The sequence below is a fragment of the Fukomys damarensis genome, unplaced genomic scaffold (assembly GCF_012274545.1).
Source record: "Fukomys damarensis isolate Sample0158 unplaced genomic scaffold, DMR_v1.0_HiC HiC_scaffold_5, whole genome shotgun sequence".
NCBI classification, from domain to species: Eukaryota; Metazoa; Chordata; class Mammalia; order Rodentia; family Bathyergidae; genus Fukomys; species Fukomys damarensis.
The window spans coordinates 66,249,604-66,266,668 of NW_022900917.1; the positions used below are offsets into that span (position 1 = coordinate 66,249,604).

Here is a 17,065-nt window from a genome sequence, read left to right on the forward strand (position 1 = left end):
GGGTGTCCTGGGAGCGCAGCCTGCACTGGGCTCCCGGGCCGGGACAGTTTTGTGGCTTGTAGAACCGCGTCAGGGTAGGGCAAAAAGCCAGCAGGGTTCCAGCCTGCAGTCTGTTAAATGATGGCCCCATGGGCACATCCTTGTCAGTGCTAGCGTGCCAGTGTGTTAGGTATGTATGGGAATGCAAGGAGCACACAAATATGGATTATTGAATAGACCCAGTATCTGTAACGTAGTGGTTGTGACAGACTGCCTCTCCCTCGCTGCCCTGTTAGCTGGGCTTGGTTGAGACTTCATCAGATCTGAGTGGTATACACCGCCCAACCTCTCACAGTCACCCTCTTAGCCAGCTCCTCTGAGCTGTCCCTTTGCTTTGTGAAATGTAGCTGAGCAGCTTCCCACTGCTTGTTGGAGGCAGCTAGATCTGGGTACTGGGCCCTTGGGAGCGAGTTGCTTGTGCCCCAACCATTCCCAGCAGTTTTACTTGCTATTGCAAAGGTGTTGTTACCTGAACATAGGAGATACATCATGAATGAGTGTATGCAATTCTCTTCTGTGGAAACTCAGGTCAATACTTTAGATAAGTGGGTTATGCAGGCCATCCAGTCAGGCAAAACTTGTAAACTTAGAAACAGTGAAATTAAGAAGTCTGCCCTTATATGCTTCCTGAAGCTCCTAAATTGTAGTACTTTTCAGAAGCCAGTGACAGGACCCGCAGTACTTCGGGGGTCATGTAGAATTTGGCCTTAAGTGGTGTCTGGTCAGCAGGGCTCTGTACAGAGAAATTGCTGGCTTTGCTCCCAGAAGAGAACAAATGGCTTTAGCTTGTTTACAAGTAAAGTGTGCATTGTCATTGCTCTTCAGCCAACTTTCTAGTTTTTCTACTAACCATAGAGCACAGTTTCCTTGGATGAGGAAGCTTCTTCAGGTGGTAAAAGCCCTTGAGGGACTTTGGTTCTCTCCAGATCCCTAGTTTCTTCCCTAGGTACTGAGTGCCCTTCTAGCTCTGGGAATCTTAAGTTCTATGATGGAATGTGGAATTCTTCTGTCAGTAGAGAAAAGTTGGGTTTGGCAATGCACTGAGAGCTGAGCTATGAGATGGAGCTGTTGTCCTTGAAAAGTCACTTCTTTTTTTTTTTTTTGGATACCAGGATTCAAACTCAGGACCTTATGTTTGCAAGGCAGGCGGTGGCACCACTGAGCTAAATCCCTGGCCCTTGAAGTCACTTTCTTGTGACATATCAATTTAAAATGTTCTGAGAGTAGGTGGTCTTGCTGTCAACAGAGGCAGAAGATGGACTCCACAAGTGGCTCTGGTGGAGGTGGAGGCTTATAAGTAGAGGCAGGCTGCACAAGGCGCCTGATGAGTTGCATCTTCTATAGTGTGTGTGGTACCTGCCTGGGCAAGCCTACAGGTTGGCAGTTATCAACTCTATGCTTCCTTGTAGCCCCTTCTCCTTGGTGACCCTGCTTCCAGCCGTGGTGATGGCAGCGATTCCAGCCTCTCTGACAGTGAGGAAAGTGTATTCTCAGGCCTGGAAGATTCTGGAAGTGATAGTAGTGAAGACAACAGTGATGACAACGAGGGAGAGGATGAAATCAGCCATAACAAGGGCCCCAGCAGGACAGAGGAGGCCTCTGAGGGGCAGGCACAGGTTAGTAATGGAAATGCTCCTGTGACTCTCCTTTGTGGTGGAAGGTACCCGGGAAGAAGCATTTGCTGGGCCATGGCATTTTGAGGGCTATAAACACACTGTCTTCTCCGTGGTTCCCTCAGGCAACCCCAAGCCATGTTCCCCTATAGCTGTACCTGAAGGTACATTTAGGCTCCAGGCCACTGGGGTTTTTTTGTTTGCTTGTTTTCTTTTTTTGAGACAGGGTCTCAACTGTGTAGTTGAGACTGATCTGGAACTCACTATGTAGCCCAGGCTGGTCTCGAACTCACAGTGTTCCTCCTGCCTCAGCCTCCTGAGTGCTGGGATTACAGGCGTGCACCACCATGCCTGGCAGGGCCACTGGTTTTTAACTCCAATTGTGTGTGCCATTCCTGAGAATGCTGAAAAATCTCATTCAAGCTATAATTTTAACACTGGTGCGCACAGAATGGAAATGACTGTTAATGGTGCTTTTGTTGTGATTTGTAAGTTCATAGGCAATTATCCACCCCACTTTTTTTTTTTTTTCTTTGAGGCAGTGTCTCACTGTGTAGCCCAGGCTGTCCTCAAACTCATGGCAGTCCTGCTTTAGCCTCTGGGTGCTGGGATTACAGGCATGCGCCCCCACACCTGGCCACCCCACATTTTTTGGGGGGTGGTATGGGGGAATCGAACCCTGGACCTTGCGCTTGTAAGGCAGGTGCAGTGCCGCTGAGCTAAATCCCCAGTCCTACCCCACTTTTTATTAAGTTTTCAAAGTTATAAAAAATAGACCTTCCTTGAAAAAGATTTGGTATTGCATCAGTACTATTCAGTGACGCATGGATGTTCCCATTCATTGCTCTTGCTATGAATGACTAAGCAGTTAATTGTTTGTTTGTTTGTTTGTTTTTTTCCCTTTGGTTTTTTTGAGTCGGGGTCTTACTGTGTAGTTGAGACTGACCTGGAACTCACTATGTAGCCCAGGTTGGTCTTGAACTCACAGCGATCCTCCTGCCTCAGCCTCCCAGAGTGCTGGGATTACAGTTGTACGCCACCACACCTGGCTTAAGCAGTTAATAGTTTAGTGGATATCTTTCTGGACTTTGAAAAAAAAATTTATGCTTGATGTATTTAAGTATTTAACATTTTCTATTTATATAAAACCTTTGGAATAACTTTACAGGTATTTCAGAGATAGATAAGGGCACTGGGGAAATGCTATATTCTCTCAGCACTTGGTACATCCCTGGCGACACTGGTGCCACTAGAACTCTGGGTCTGACCTGGAATCAGTGCTTAGCTGCTCTGAGCTGCTGAGTATATCACCACCCCACCAAAATCCTGTAACTGGGTATAACTGGGTGTCTGCTTCATTGTATGGCAGTTTTCCTTTCCCCAAAGGGGGCCTTATCCCTCTGTCTTGGGGTTATCGTCTGCTGCTGCAGGCTGCGGGTAGTCAGCAGCCACTCTGCTGGGCTTGGAGTTGCCAGGCTCAGCCCAGATGAAGATTGAGAGGAGGGGCCTCCCTCAGTTCCACTGCTGCCCAGCTGTGTGGCGTGGCCTGCTGGGTGCTGGTGTCTCTGTGTGTCTTTTCTGTGCTCTGACTTGGGGATGTACTTGGGCCCTGATGTAGTATTTTCATTGCTGATCCTTATTTTGGACTTGAATTCTTTCAGGCTAATAGAGTGAATAGAAGACAGTGGGAATAGTAGAGTGAATAGAAGAGGTAGGGGATGCTGTCCACACCTCAGTTAAAATCCCTTGCATTTTTTCACCATTCCACAAAAGCCATCCATATACCTCTGCTTGGCTGAGTTGTTTCCCCCTTCCTGTCCCTTTGCCTCTTTCTGAATGCTGTGAGTCCTGTTTCCTTGTGCAGCCCTGTATATAGAGGCTCAGCCTGTGGGCCAGCACTACCAATAGGGTGTTCTTAGCTTCCTAGGTGCCCTCTGTGGTGTCATGCCTTGCATTGGTGCCTCAGCTTGGGCCTGTCTGTCATCACGGAGGGTGCTCACGCCTGCAGCCCTCTTACCATGTCAGGAGGGGTTCCACTGGGTTGGGCTATGCTCAGGAGTTTCTAGACTGCTTTCACCCTCTGCAGTGGCAAGTTATCTTATGTCACATGGTGTCCCAGATGGTCTCCAATAGATATGGTTCTCCACCCCAAGAATCCATTAAGCAGCTTCTAGAATTTTTTTTCCCATTCCCCAAGAGCTGTGGAAATCCATGTAACTCACACCTTCCTCCCTTGTCTATTAAATATCCCAGCTCTTTAATGGAAACTCAGGATCCTGGGGGACCTCATGTGTTTTAGGTGAGCCTCTGTAAGTACGAGCTGAATAGCATCTGCCTGGGAACCCCTTACGGAATGAGGTGACTTCTGAGACAAGGGAAACAGTGTACTTTCCCTCTCTCCTAGCGCTTTCCCAACTAAATTTGCTTCCCTGATCCCGGAAGCACCTCTTACCTTCCTTGATTAGATCCACTTTGCATTTGTCCTGCAGCAAATGTCCTCATATAGACCTGTGTTTAGCAAGAAAACTCAGCTCAACCTTTTTGCTGTTTTGGTTTGAGTCACACAGGACCAGGAACCTTTTGATGGTTTTGCTGGTTATCTGCCACTTGTAACAGGTTACCCCAAACCTTAGTGTTATCCAGCAAGCCCTCTCCCTCCCCCACACCCCTTTCCTCTGTGCCTAGGCACCTTAGAGGTGCAGTTGGAGTGTGGTAGAGGCCAGGCTTACTGTGTTTCAGTCCTCTCATCTGGCTGTTGGTAGGGGAATTCATTTGAGGAGGCACACTGTATCTGGCCTGTGGGGGGAGGCATGTGCCCCTTTCCCTCCTGGTGGAGTTGATTTCATCACAGGGCCTTTGCAGCTAGATGGTGGTAGTGAGTGGCAACCTGCCTGTGAGTAGTGGATTTGGATATTAATGTTGTTTGTATGCAGTTTCCAGGCTAGGCAACCTTTATTCTAGAAGTGGATGGGGCATATTCTGTGTGCTCCTTGCTACAGTGATGTCACTTTTGCTATTAGCTGATGGGTCCTGTGGTCCCTGTATAGGCTTGGGCCTTGTCAGTGGCTGGATCTTTTGCCTCCCCACCTAGAACACATTCCTGTTTCTAGGTCCTTTCAGGCCTAACAGTCCTGCCTCTGTACCTGTTCTTCAGTAGCTGGTGACCTGCTCCCTGTCTTGTGGGTCAGTCTCCTGGTCTCCAGGGCATTCTGCCCCATCCCTCAGCCCCTGACTATTGATGAGCCTGCCCCAGCTGAGGGGAAGCTGGTGGGGCATGGTGCTGTCTACTGACCTGTGGTGCAGTCTACTGACCCTGGTTCCCATTTCGGGGAGAAAGACTCCTCCCTCACTCTACCCAGCACATTTATCTGTCCACCTGTGGCAGGCCTGCTTCCTATTCAGCAGCGCAAGCATGTGTTTGTAGGCCTTTCTGGGCTCATGGAAAAGATGACATGTCAGTGTGCTTTCTTTCTTTTTTCTTTCTTTTTAGCCCAGGACCTTGTGTGAGCTGAGCAAGCAGTGTATCACAGAAGCACCTTAGCCTTTGCTCTTTTTTTTTTCTTTTTTCTTTTTTTTTTACAGTGTGACAGTGGGAATTTATTTACAGATGTGGGTAGAACATGGCAAGGGCCCCTCAGCTGGCTATCAAGACAGTGATCAGTGGAGAATGAATCAGTGGAAACTGAATAGCACTCCCAGGCTAGGGGTGGGGTTCAGGAACCAGTAGGCCATGGGAGACAGTGCAGGCCTGCACCTCAGAGAAAAAGCCTTGTGCCTGACACCCAGGGCGGAGGACAGGAGGGAACCAGTGGATGCTGGTATGCTCTGCTGGTCCTCTCATTGCCTTGGCATGGGCACCATTTCACCTTTCCTTGGGTTAGGACCCAGTGTGCCAGCCATAGCCCTCGACCTTGACTGCCCTCTGCTCCAGGGCCCGCTACTCCTCACTTGGGCTCTGTTAGCACAACTGCCAGCTCCTGCCACTTGCTGTGCAGGGCCTGCCAGGTCTGCTGCTGGGCCTGCACACGCTGCTGCGGTGCCTCCACCTGCCTGCATCCTGCCAAGCCAGCCTTGGCCAGCTCCTGGTTCTTGGCCTCCTGCTTCTACGTGTGGCACTATAGGGTGTCTTGCTGCTACAGGAAGTAGGGTGCAAGGACTCTGTACAGGTCTTTCTCGGGGGTCCAGCTGGGGCACCAGGCAAGCTCCTTGTGGTTTCTGCCATCTTCCACAATTTTATCCAAGGAGTTCAAGACAGTTTCTAGATTCCCTTCCTCTTTGATTTCTGAGATTTCCTTCTGGATGGATGCCTGCAGCTGAGTGACAAACTTGCTGTGAATCTGGTGGGTCATCTCAGGCTGCAGCTGGTAGAAGTGCTTATAGCAGTTTAGCCTGTGCCTTTTTTTTTTTTTTAATTTTTTGAGACAGGGTTTCACTATGTAGTTGAGACTGACCTGGAACTCACTATGTAGCCCACACTGGCCTCAAACTCACAGTGATCCTCCTACATCAGCCTCCCAAGTGCTGGGATTACAGGCGTGTACCACTGCACCCAGCTGTAGCCTGTGCAAAAGGCACAGGTTGTTGTTGTTGTTGTTGTTGAATATTTACAAGCTTATAGCCCTTTCTTTCTTTTTGTGCTTATTTCAGCCTATTTTTTTCTGCTTGTGTTTGCCTTTGTTTATTAACTTACATGGGTCTTTTCTGTTTATGTTGCTTACCATATTCAAGAATATAAGAGGCTGAGGCAAGAGGTTACCTATGAGTTCGAGACCAGCCTGAGCAACCTAGTGAGTTTTAAGGCCAGCCTGAACTAGTGAGATCCTGTCTCAAAAAAATAAAAATAAAAACAAAACAAAAATATTAGAAAAAGCCTACTGATAATCCCAGTGTATCAGAAGCATTTTCAGCTGGGCGTGGTGGCGCATGCCTGTAATCCCATCACTCAGGAGGCTGAGGCAGGAGGATCGCTGAGTTCCAGACCAGCCTGGGCTACATAGTGAGACCCTGTCTCAAAAAACAAACAAAAAAAAAGCATTTCCCTTGCTGGCCATAGTGATGCACACATGTAATCCCAGCTCTTGAGAGGCTGAGGCAGTAGGATCACCATGAGTTTGAAGATAGTCTGGATTCCACGAGTTGAACACAAGCCTAAGCTACATAGTGAGACTCTCAATAAAACAAAACAAAAAAACCTGATAATTTAAGAGTTGTCTTTTCACGGAGCTTCATACCATCTGTGGGGGCTGAGTGTTGCCATCCTCTGGTAGAATGTTCTGGGGCTGGGAGGGGCACCCACAGTGTGCCCCAGATAGTCATGGGTCTCAGCTCAGCCCAAAGGGCCTGGTGTGCGCCACAGGGTTATGGTGGAGCCCGGTACTTAGCACGTAGTTTGGGGGATATGCCCCTTGCCACTGCCTGGGCTGTCCTCCTTGGCTTTTCTTGCAGATTCCCATGTGAGCTTCTCAGCTCTGTGACTGTGACTGCATGGTGCTTAGTTCTGGAGGTCAGAGTACAGTCCAGGCACAGTAGAGTCATTGCATCCATGTTCCATGGTGTAGAACTGAGGAGTGGGAAGTTCCATAGGGTTCTTTTACATTCTGCCCCAGGAAGATGGCCACTCAGATTCCATGCTGTGTTTTGGGGCCCTAGGTGAGAACAGCTAGGGTCTCTTCACTCATGTCTGGGCTGGCTCTGGTAGCTGGTGCCTATTGGGCATCTGTCCCTTCTCACAGGAGTCTGTTTTCACAGGGTCGCTTCAGGCAAGTGGCCTCATACCCTGTGCCCATGTTGTGTCAGATTGGGCTGCTTCTCTTAGCTGGATGAAGCTGCCCCAAGCCCATCCAGATTTGGGTGGAAGAATGCAGACTCTGTTGTTTGGTGAGAGAAAGATAAAGATACGCAGCACAGTTTTAAAATGGCCATAGTCACATTCCCTCAACCTGCGTACACACTCTTCTTCCAGACCCCTCAGAGCCTCTTGCCTTGGCTGCATTCACTGTGGGTCAGCCCTGGGGTCTCAGTCAGGTCTGGTGGGAGTGGGGTCCTCAGCTCCTCTGTATAGCCACACCAGAACCTTCTCTGTTTAAAATTGGTAGAGTGGGGTAGCATTGTCCCTGTGGTCTGGGTTGGCCAGGCACAAGGAATCAGCTGCTTGTGTAGGCTAGCTGCTACTCTGGGAATGACCTTTTGAGTCACTTTGCTTTTTCTCTAAGTTTAAACAAGGGGCATTTTTCATTTCCTGTTGCTTCTGGCCATTTAAGTTTAGGCCATATGTTTTTTAAAGACCATATGGGTTGTTCTGGCACCAGTTACAGTCAGTCTCTTCTTTTGGAGGAGCCATAGATGCAGAGCTCTCCAATACCCACTCTTCTCTGTGGTGGATTCCTAGCCACTGATGCAGGAGACAGGGGGTTCTGTAATGCCTGTGTTGTACTGGTGCATTGTTTTATGATAGGGTCTTTGTTAACAGCAACACTCCGGGTTTGATCTTTGCCCTGTATGACCTGACCTCAGGATGTGGTGACAGCCTCTTACCCCTGCTTTCCAAGACCGGACACCATAGGGAAGGAGAGCTAGAGTGTAATCTCGGTAACCAACCTAGGCCTGCCTCCCAGTCTGGTGGTGGTGTGGGGATGGGCCAAAGCTGAGGCAGGTTGGTCACTATGGCAGTAAGAAACTTGTCCATTTGGATGTCACTCTAGTGCAGGATCCCCTCGAATTCCTCCCTTGGTTCCTTGCAGTGCTTGCTAGCACTGGACTATTCAGAGATATGCCTGTTCCTCTGAGGCCTGGTGGCTAACACTCACAACAGGAACTACCTTCGAGTCTCTTCTGTCAGCTTCTTCCCTAGCGTCTGGTGCAGCCTCCCTCTTCCTGGTGGTCAGCAGTCTTCTGTGTCCCTGCTGGATGCTAGTTCTGGACTTCACCTGTCTTGCCTCTGGCTCTTGCGCCTCTTTGCCAGTCCCCTACAGTCCCTGCCTTGGGGTGGCTCCTTGCCCACTCATCAGGTCTTCCTTTATTTTTGCTTTGCCTCTCTGTCTGGGTACACACCTTGCTGCCCTGTGGCCTCTCTGGGCTTCTGCTGACCCACTGTCTGCACTTCCCAGCTGCTTGGCCTCCTGTTGTGCTTTGAGTTGCTGGTTGTGTTTTGAGGCTATGTGCTGCTCCACCCCCTAGGAGGTCACTGGGTGGAATTCTTTACCTGAGATCCAGCCCCCTCATCATGAGCACCAAACTTTACATCCCTTTGTGTCCCTTCTGACATGCTTAGACCTGGATTCACACCTTGCCTGTGGACTGTTTCAGGGCAGCCCTAGGCAGGAGTGACTCTGTCCTCAGGCAGGCACTGGCTGCCTGTGTCTGCTGGCTCTCTGGGTCTGGGCAGACGGAACCACCTTATGTGGATAATAACCAGTCTGTAAGGGTCTCTTGTCCCAGGGACAGACTGCTATGAGCATGTCACACTCTCTTGGTCTATGTTTTAGTAGCCTTCTTAATTTTTAAATAATAAAAAGAGACAGTCAATGCCTCCAAAATTTGAAGGGGTCAAACTTTCCTAGGTCTACCAATGCTCAGATACACACCTGTTCCTGTGCTGTTGCCTCTGCCTGTCTACACTGTGCTGGTGCTGCCCTCTAGTGGAAGCTGTGTGCCCTGCCGCCATCAAATATAGCCTGGGGCTGCTCACTGTGGAATGCTGAGTGCCCCCAAAGAGCTCATTTGTGGGGAACCTCAAAGCCCTGCCAGTGGGACACCTCCCTACCATGTCAAGGCTTGCCTGTGTCTGGCTCCCTCAGTGCCCCTGCACTGCTGTGCTGGTGGCTCAGCTGGGCCCAGTGCAAGAACAGTTGGGAACACAGATGGCTGGATGACAAGCCTGCAGGCACTGTAGGTGAAACTCAGGGTTCAGGATCTGGCAATGAAAGTCAGCCTGCTAGCCCACGGGAAGGGAGTTTGAGATGTCAGGGGCCCTGCCTGAGACTAGAGCTACAAATACTGGGTGTGATCCTGCCTTGCCCAGAGCTCTGCCTGGCTCTGGGCTGAGGCAGGTGGGCTGTTACAGGATGGGGATGCCCCTGAATGTGTGATCTCTGTTCTGAGCCTGTGCGTGTGTTCGTAGGGAGTGTTTCTTGGGCTGAGGCAAGAGCTTGGGCTTGCTTAACCTGTGCCCTGTGCCCATGGTGACTGACCCACTTTCGGTGGACAGCGCAGGAGCTAGGGGCGGGGAGAAGTGGAAACTGGATCCTGCCTCGTTCCTGGCCTGGAAAAAAACTTAGTTTCCCATCCCTCTTTATATTGAGGGAAAAAACAGGCAAGAGGAAGAGCCAGGCCTTTGGCTCATGCCTGGGCCGGAGGGAGCGGGTCTGTGGGTGGGGGGCGCCCGCACAGAGGGGTTCCTGCTTGGAGCACTTTACTGCCCCCAGGGGTGAGAGGTGGGCCTGTTTTCCCCATCAGTCCTGGTTCTGCCAGTAAACCCGATCTGGTCAGAGCCCTCCGCCTCCCCAGTCAGGAGAATCTGTTTTCCAGGTTGGGTTGTGAATCCTCTGTGGCGCCCACACTCTGACCCACAGGGACAAGGTTATCCTGGGGTCATGAACCTGGTGGATAGTGAGTGTGACCAGGGATCAATGACAAGAGCTGAAGCTCTAGGTATTGGTGTGGGGGGTAGGGGGGTTCTGGACACCTCTCTGGGCCCTTGGGTGGCAGGGCTGGGCCCAGTACCTCCAGGTACAGGTCATTCTGCCTGGGGACAGTAGTCTTGCCCTGAGGAGTAGGCCAGTCACAGCCCCTGTGACAAAAGCCAATGGCATATGGCACCTGTGCCTCCCCTCAGTGTTGTCCCCAGTGATGGCACTGCCCCTCCTGTGCCCCACTTTGTCATCCCTGACTCAGGTCAAGGAGGCTGCTGGTTTTTTATGTGAAACTGTGGGGCAGGTGAAAGTGGGGGCTTTGGCCCTTGGCTTGGGCAGTTTACTACCAACTATACTGGCCCATCTTCTTTCCAGTCTAGCACCAGGTGTCGACTCCTGTCTGGGCTGCCAGGGGGAAGAGGTTGGTCCAGCCCCTGAGGGAGAGGACCAGATGGAGCCCCTGATGTGAGCACAGCAGTGGAGGCTCACCGTGAGCTGGAGTGGCCTCCATCTTGGGCTGAGGCCTGGGGCCAGGCTGGAGCTGCCCAGAGATTTGGCTGTAGTAAAGAATCCTGGGAGAGCCTGTGGCCTGGGACTGCTTTATGTCAAAGGCATCCTTGGCCTTCTGAACTAACATTGTCTCCTTCTCCACAGACTGGCTCCCCTGGCCTGAGGACCGAGATGGCGAGAGCATCGAGCTGGGATGAGTACCAGGAAGACAGCTCTGATGAGGAGGTGGGCTTGGGAACCAGGGTATCAGGAAGCGTCTGTTCCCTGAGTGGGTGTCCTGGATTGAGGTCTGGAAGAGTGATGTTGGGGCCTGAGACACATGACTGCATCAGTGCAGTTTGTCCTTGTCCAGTGAGGGCGGGAGGTTGTACATGACATGGCAGCTCTGTGCCCATGCTCCATGTTGCCTGTGTGTATTGATGAGGTGCTGGTAATGCTCTGAAAATGTTCATGTTGGTGTGACTTTGGAGGGGGCCAGGCAACCTGGGGGTGAGGAGTGGCATGCCAGGGTGTGATGTCCATAAACTCCCCCTCTCTATTTGTGGGATGGGCCACAGGAATGGCTATGCTTGAGGGCAGAAGCTCCTGCTTGCCTCTGTCCCATCCCTTGTTTTAGTGTCCTAGGTGGTGGTGGAGGTGGCTGGGCCTTCAGACCTCTGAGTTCCAGGAGCACTTGATGAGAACCAGGGTATTTAGCATTTCTGTTAAGGGGGATTACAGTATAAAGGGAAACGTGCTGGGCTAGGGACACCACAGGATCCTCTGGGGAGCTGGGGCACCAGGAGGCTCTCTTGGGCTGTGTCCAGCAGGGACTGAAAGTCCTGAAGGGAGCTGAGCTGAGTCTGTGGGGCTGGCAGCCTGTCCCTTCACTGGTATGGCCTGGCCACAGGGCAGGGTGGAGGCCCCTACACAGAGCTGGGTGTGAGCTTCCAGCCTCTCCAGGTCCTGGGGCTTTGGTGTGGGGCTTTTGGGGACAGTTTTCTTTTCAGGAGCTCTTCCTGCCTGCCTTTCAGGGGCTGTCCCCAGGGCACAGGGAGACACGCGCCCCCTCCTCAGCCCGCTTCCTCCCCCATCCTTGAGCTCTCTTGGCAGCGTCTGCTGGAGCCTTGGCTGCCCGCCCGATCCGTCTCTGCTGTGTGTTCAGAGAACAGAGACAAAACAAAATAAATTGGTTTCCTGGCCGGAGCAGCGGGCGCACTCAGCGAGGGGGGCCGCACAGTGCGGCTCCCCCGCCTGTCTCCCCTCCCCCCCAGGGGCTCTGCCTGTCGGCAGCCACATCCTGTCGGCTACTTTTTTAGATTTGGTATTTTCAGAAATCGATGATGATTGTAGATGGAGTGCAGAGACCAGGGGAAGGTCAGGGGCTTGGGCTGGGCCTGCTTGACCTTGCCTGGTGCGCCTGGCTGCCCATCCAGCACTGCCTTGAGAGGGTTGGGCAGCCCCCTGCTGTGCCAGGAGGAAGCTGAGGGCTGCGGGGGCTGCTTCCTCTGGTGATGACTATCACATGTGTCAGTCTGAGTGACAGTGAAGGAGCAGAGGTGCCTGTCCACCCGAGCTTCTGCCAACACAGTCCGCCAGCAGCTCGAGGGGGCGGCAGAGCTCAGTTTTCAGGAGCCAGGCCAGGCCTGGACAGATGTATCCTCTCCTGAGAAGCCCGTGTGCGTGGGGCTCATTCCCCACCCAGAAGTTTCATCTGGCCTCCACACCCTCCTACAGTCTGTGGCTGAGGGGGCCACAGGCAGGGAGATAGGAGACAGGCCTGGGACAGAGTGGGACATGGTGTTCCTGCCTGGCTGCTCTAGAGGCCTGTCATGGCACAGGCCATCTCTGGGGGGTGTGCATGGGGTACATTCCTCTCCGTGGCTATGCCCAGCTCCTGCTTAGACACCAGGGTACCCACCCCTTCTATTGGCAGCATTCTTGGAGGGGGCCACTGGTGCCAGGACCAGCACTCCTTGTCCAGCCAGGGGTGCCTGGCAGAACCAGCCATATCACCAGGCCTCTAGAGGGCTCTAGACAGGGGGCAAGGAGAGTCCTGAGGTGGTGTGTCCTCTTGGGAGTAGTGACCTTAGCAGGACCTGAGAAGGGTGGCAGCCACATGGTGGGAGGGAGGTTTGCCTGGCCATCTGCTGCTGGGAGTGGAGTGCCACCCAGCCACTCCTGTTCACCTCTTCCTGCCCCCACCATGGGGGTGGATCTCAGGCTTAGGCTGGGGACATGAAGGCTTGTGATCACTGACATCTAGGGCCTGGCTTTGGGGTTATCCTGTTCCCCGGGACATGACTTTCTTAAATTGAGCAGCCTTTTTCTGGGGCACTGATTCTGACTGATCACTTGGCCTCCTGGTTCTTTCCCCCAGGTTCACAGCTTTGGCCTGGAGCGTGGGCTGAGAAGGAGGGAGGAAGCCCCCTGGATGAGCTACTGGGCTGCCCTGGAGTCCCCCATGGCCACTGTACCCCTCCCCACAGTAACTGGGCTTCTTAGACGTGATCTCATCCAGCTATTAGGACCCCTGGGAGGGATGGGGGGAGAGTGGTGGGCCATCAGCCTACTCAGCCCCTCCTCTGTGTCATACAACTGGGAGAAACTGAGGTCCAGTCTGGGTCAGGCAGAGCTGCTGGTGCCTGCCTTCTTCTCACCTGTCCAGGAGGTCCACAGCCCAGGATGAAGGGCTCAATGTGGGGCTGTGGTCTCTGACTGAGAGAGGCTAGAAGAGCTGCCTTCCAGTAGACTCTGAGGTGTTGGACATGGAACCTTCTCCTTGAGATCTCAGGTATGGGTTGGGCTGAGGTGAGGATTGGGCTACAGACCTGGCCAGCTTCTTAGCGCCCCAGCCCTGTTTGGTCTATAACTCAGGATCCCACGGGAACACATCCCGGCTTGTCTACATCCAGAGCCTGCGATCCCCTCTGCTCTCTCGCCAAACGCCATTAATGGCTTCTCCCAGCTACTGAACCGGCAGCTGCCTCCAGAGCTGGCGGCCTCCACTCCTCCGGGGCCACCCCCGCCCTCTCGTGTCCTGGCCACCGCCCCGTGAGCACTCACTGCCTGCTGCTTGCATTGCTGCTGGCAGCTGGAGCAGTAGGCTCAGGTTTCCAGCTAGCAAGCAGTGGCCCACCTCACTGCTTGCAGAGGGCACCCAAGCTGCAGAGCGCTTGGCGGCTGTCTGCCAAGGCCCGCCTATGTGCCTGCCCTGAGCAGGGCTCTGGCTACAGACCCTTGGTGCTTGGTCCCTTTCTTCCTGTGACGTGCACTGCTGACTGTGGCCTCTTCAGTGGCCACAGGGCATGAGTAGTATGCCCACCCCCAGAGAAACTCTCAGCACTGTTCCTCACCTTAGGCATGTGGTTCCTAAGAGCCACCCTTTGCATTGAGCATCCTAGCTAGCAGAGGATTGCCCTTGGGGGGACAAGGAGGTCAGATGCGGGGCAGTGGGAGGGAGCAGAGCCAGCTGTTCCCTTAAAGGAGATGGAACACTCTCAATAGCATCCTGTCAGTGACTGGTAGGCAAATGTGGGCTTCCTCAGAGCTGTGCCTGCTTGTTGAGGCATATGGATGGTGTAGTCTTACCGTCCTGCCAGACTCTGGGGATGTTTGCTTGGCCATAGCCACCTGGGAGTAGCCTGTTGCATTGAGGGGGGTGGCATTGAAGGATGGCACTAGGACACCTCAAGGAAATCAGCCGCGGAGGGCCAGGCTGCCTTGCAGGGGACAGGAGTCACAGTTGGGAGGGTCCGTGTGTGAGGGTGGTGCTCAGAGCTGGGAAAAACTTCCTGGTAGATTTTGAAGGTGCTTGAGTGGTGGTGGGGGACCGAGAAGGGGCTGATGTGGTGTGGAGCTCTGGACCATCCCCTACCATCACCACAAAATTGAAGCAGAGCTTTGTTTGAATAGTGGGACTCAAAATAGACCTTTGTTCTTCAACTCATAGCGATGTAAACTGGCCTGATCCTTTGTCCCCCATCTGGAGAGGGCCAGGCAAGCTGGGCTTAAACAGCCTTCAGGCAAGGGATGACCTCTCCACACCTGTGGACCCTGCAGGGGGTGGCTCAAGGCCCTCCATCTATGGAGGGCTGCCAGGAGGTTGGGCAGATGGGCCCACAGGTGCCTGGGGCTCAGTAGGGGTTTTTGTAAGGCCCAGGAGGAACAGACCTGCAGGTGGGAGGGTGACTGGGGCAATCTGACAGGGAGGCCAGAAGGCAGCTCCTCCTGCTCGACCCCTAGTCCCTGATGGGTCATCCTTGGCCAGCTTTGACTCTTGCAGAAAGAGATCGACTCCCCTCTGGTCTGTCATCCAGGCAGCCTCTGGGCTCAGCATCTCTCACAACCTTCTGTGGGGTCAAGGTAGCAGGTGAGTCTAGAGCAGCCACTGGCTCTGAGCACTTTGACAGAGATAAGACTCCCCAGGAGGGGTGGTGGCGGCAGCAGCATAGGAAGGCCTCAAGAGCTCTGAGACAGGAGGCTGGGCCATTCGTGCAGGGGGTGCAGGGGGAGCTGAATGAGTGCTGAACACTACCCGCATTGTAATCGGAGAGGGGCTGGGGAGAGAGACTGAGCAGCGGCTGACCCTGCACTCCCCGGGGACAGGTGGGAGAAGAGAACGAGGAGAGAGTGAAGGATTCCAGAGGTGGGCCGGCTTCCTCTCTCGCAGACAGACACGGGAGGGAGGTGGGCAGTGGGCCAGCCCCATACCTGCAGTTCCAATCTGCGGTCCTGACAGCTGCAGCCACTTTGGGGAGGGGGAGGGGCAAAGGCTCATCGAGAGCGGAAAAGTCCCAGCCGGCACAGGGACGCATTGCTGCTGTGTCCGGTGCAATCTGGGGGCTGGGGACCCCTGCCCAGCCTCATCCCATAGGCTTGTTTTGGGGCTGGCCCCCAGGAAAAGCACAGGTCTGTCTGTGCCTTTGTGCAGTCCAGCCTGGGGTCTCAGAGTGCAATGCCTGACCTGGAGGGGTCACATGTGTTTCCTGGCAGCCTGCAGGTGTTGAGCAGGGCGGGGGTGGCTGGCTTGGGGCGAAGGCGGCCTAGTGATGAATCATGTGGTGCTGCCAGCGGCTCATTCCCCAGGCTGGGGACAGGGAGCTGACAGCTGAGGCTGAGCCCAGCGTTTCCAACCCAGCTTGGCTCATAGGGGCGGCTGCTGGCCCAGGGTGTGGGCCAGAGCCCCCCTTCTCTTCCAGCTGCCTCTGTGGGGCACATGCAGAGGGAGTCCTGGGTCTTTGTCCCTCAGTTCTCCAGCTTGGTGGTGGGTGAGGCTGGACTCTGGGAAGACAGCCAGGGACTGTGGTGGGCAGGGAGCACCTGCCATCCCTTGGCTTTTGGCTCTCAGCTTCGTGGACTTGCGTGGGGCCATGGGCTGGGGCTGACCCACATCACCCCCAGTCTGGTTTGAATCTGGAGCAGTGGAGGGTGACGGAGTGTTTCTCCTTACCCCTCCCCTTGTGCTGGCTGTTGGGCTAGGCCCTCGGCTGCTGCTACCGGTGCAGCTTGGGGAGTGGCTGGGCCGGCTGCCTGGACCTGAGGCTGGCCAAGCTGCAGCCGCTGTTGAGTCAGGCCCCTCAGCGAAGGCCTTGGCCGGGCACGTGCCGTACCCTGACCATTCCAGATCCCTGGGGCTTCCTCTAGCCCCGGGGCCTTCGTGTCTGTCCCCTTCCCCTTTCATCTGGCTCCATTGGACATCTCAGCCTCTTACTCAGTTTTGCCCAGTCCTGAGTACCTGCTTCTGAGCTTCCTTGTCTTTTTGCCCTGTTCTGCCTTCCCAGCTGGCTTTCCCCTCCTGAACTGGACTTCAGATCAGGCAGTGCCATCCCCCGCCCAGGTGCTGGCCACCAAGTCCTGTAGTACTTGTATACTGGCTTGGGGGGGGGTATCCTTCTCCTGATCTTTGAGGACGTCCTCTCTGGGTTGTCTCTGACATCGGCTTGGCCACTCTGACCAGTAAGGTGGGTGTCCAGGTTTGTGTGGGAGTTTGCACCTTTGCCTAGGCCCCGGCCTGGAAATATGAGGCCTGTGGGTAAGGGGCAGGTAACCCATGGGGCTCCTCCTTCAACTCCTAGCTGCAACCCTGTGCCCCAGTCCTGGCTTCCCTGGGCAGGGATTTCTGCAGTAACTGTGCCCACTCCTCCCCCTCTGGCCAGCTGTGGGCTCCTGCAGGATTAAGGGGAGGAAATTTGGGGTTGGGTTTCTCTCTGAACGAAACCTGCCGCTGTGACTTTTTATCCTGTTATATTTCTATCAGATTGGACACAGCCCCCCCCCCCCCCCCCCCCCCCC

At 53.9% G+C, this 17,065-nt stretch overlaps 1 protein-coding gene across 1 annotated transcript in view; it reads left to right on the forward strand.

Moving 5' to 3' along the window:
- The first annotated feature begins 910 nt into the window (after nt 1-910).
- Bop1 (BOP1 ribosomal biogenesis factor) overlaps nt 911-17,065 on the forward strand; it is a 23,673-nt gene continuing 7,518 nt past the window's right edge. The window contains exons 1-3 of the mRNA XM_010630677.2: nt 911-931; nt 1,449-1,655; nt 10,937-11,017. Of these exons, the coding sequence (XP_010628979.1) occupies nt 911-931; nt 1,449-1,655; nt 10,937-11,017 (309 nt within the window). The remainder of the gene's footprint in view (nt 932-1,448; nt 1,656-10,936; nt 11,018-17,065) is intronic.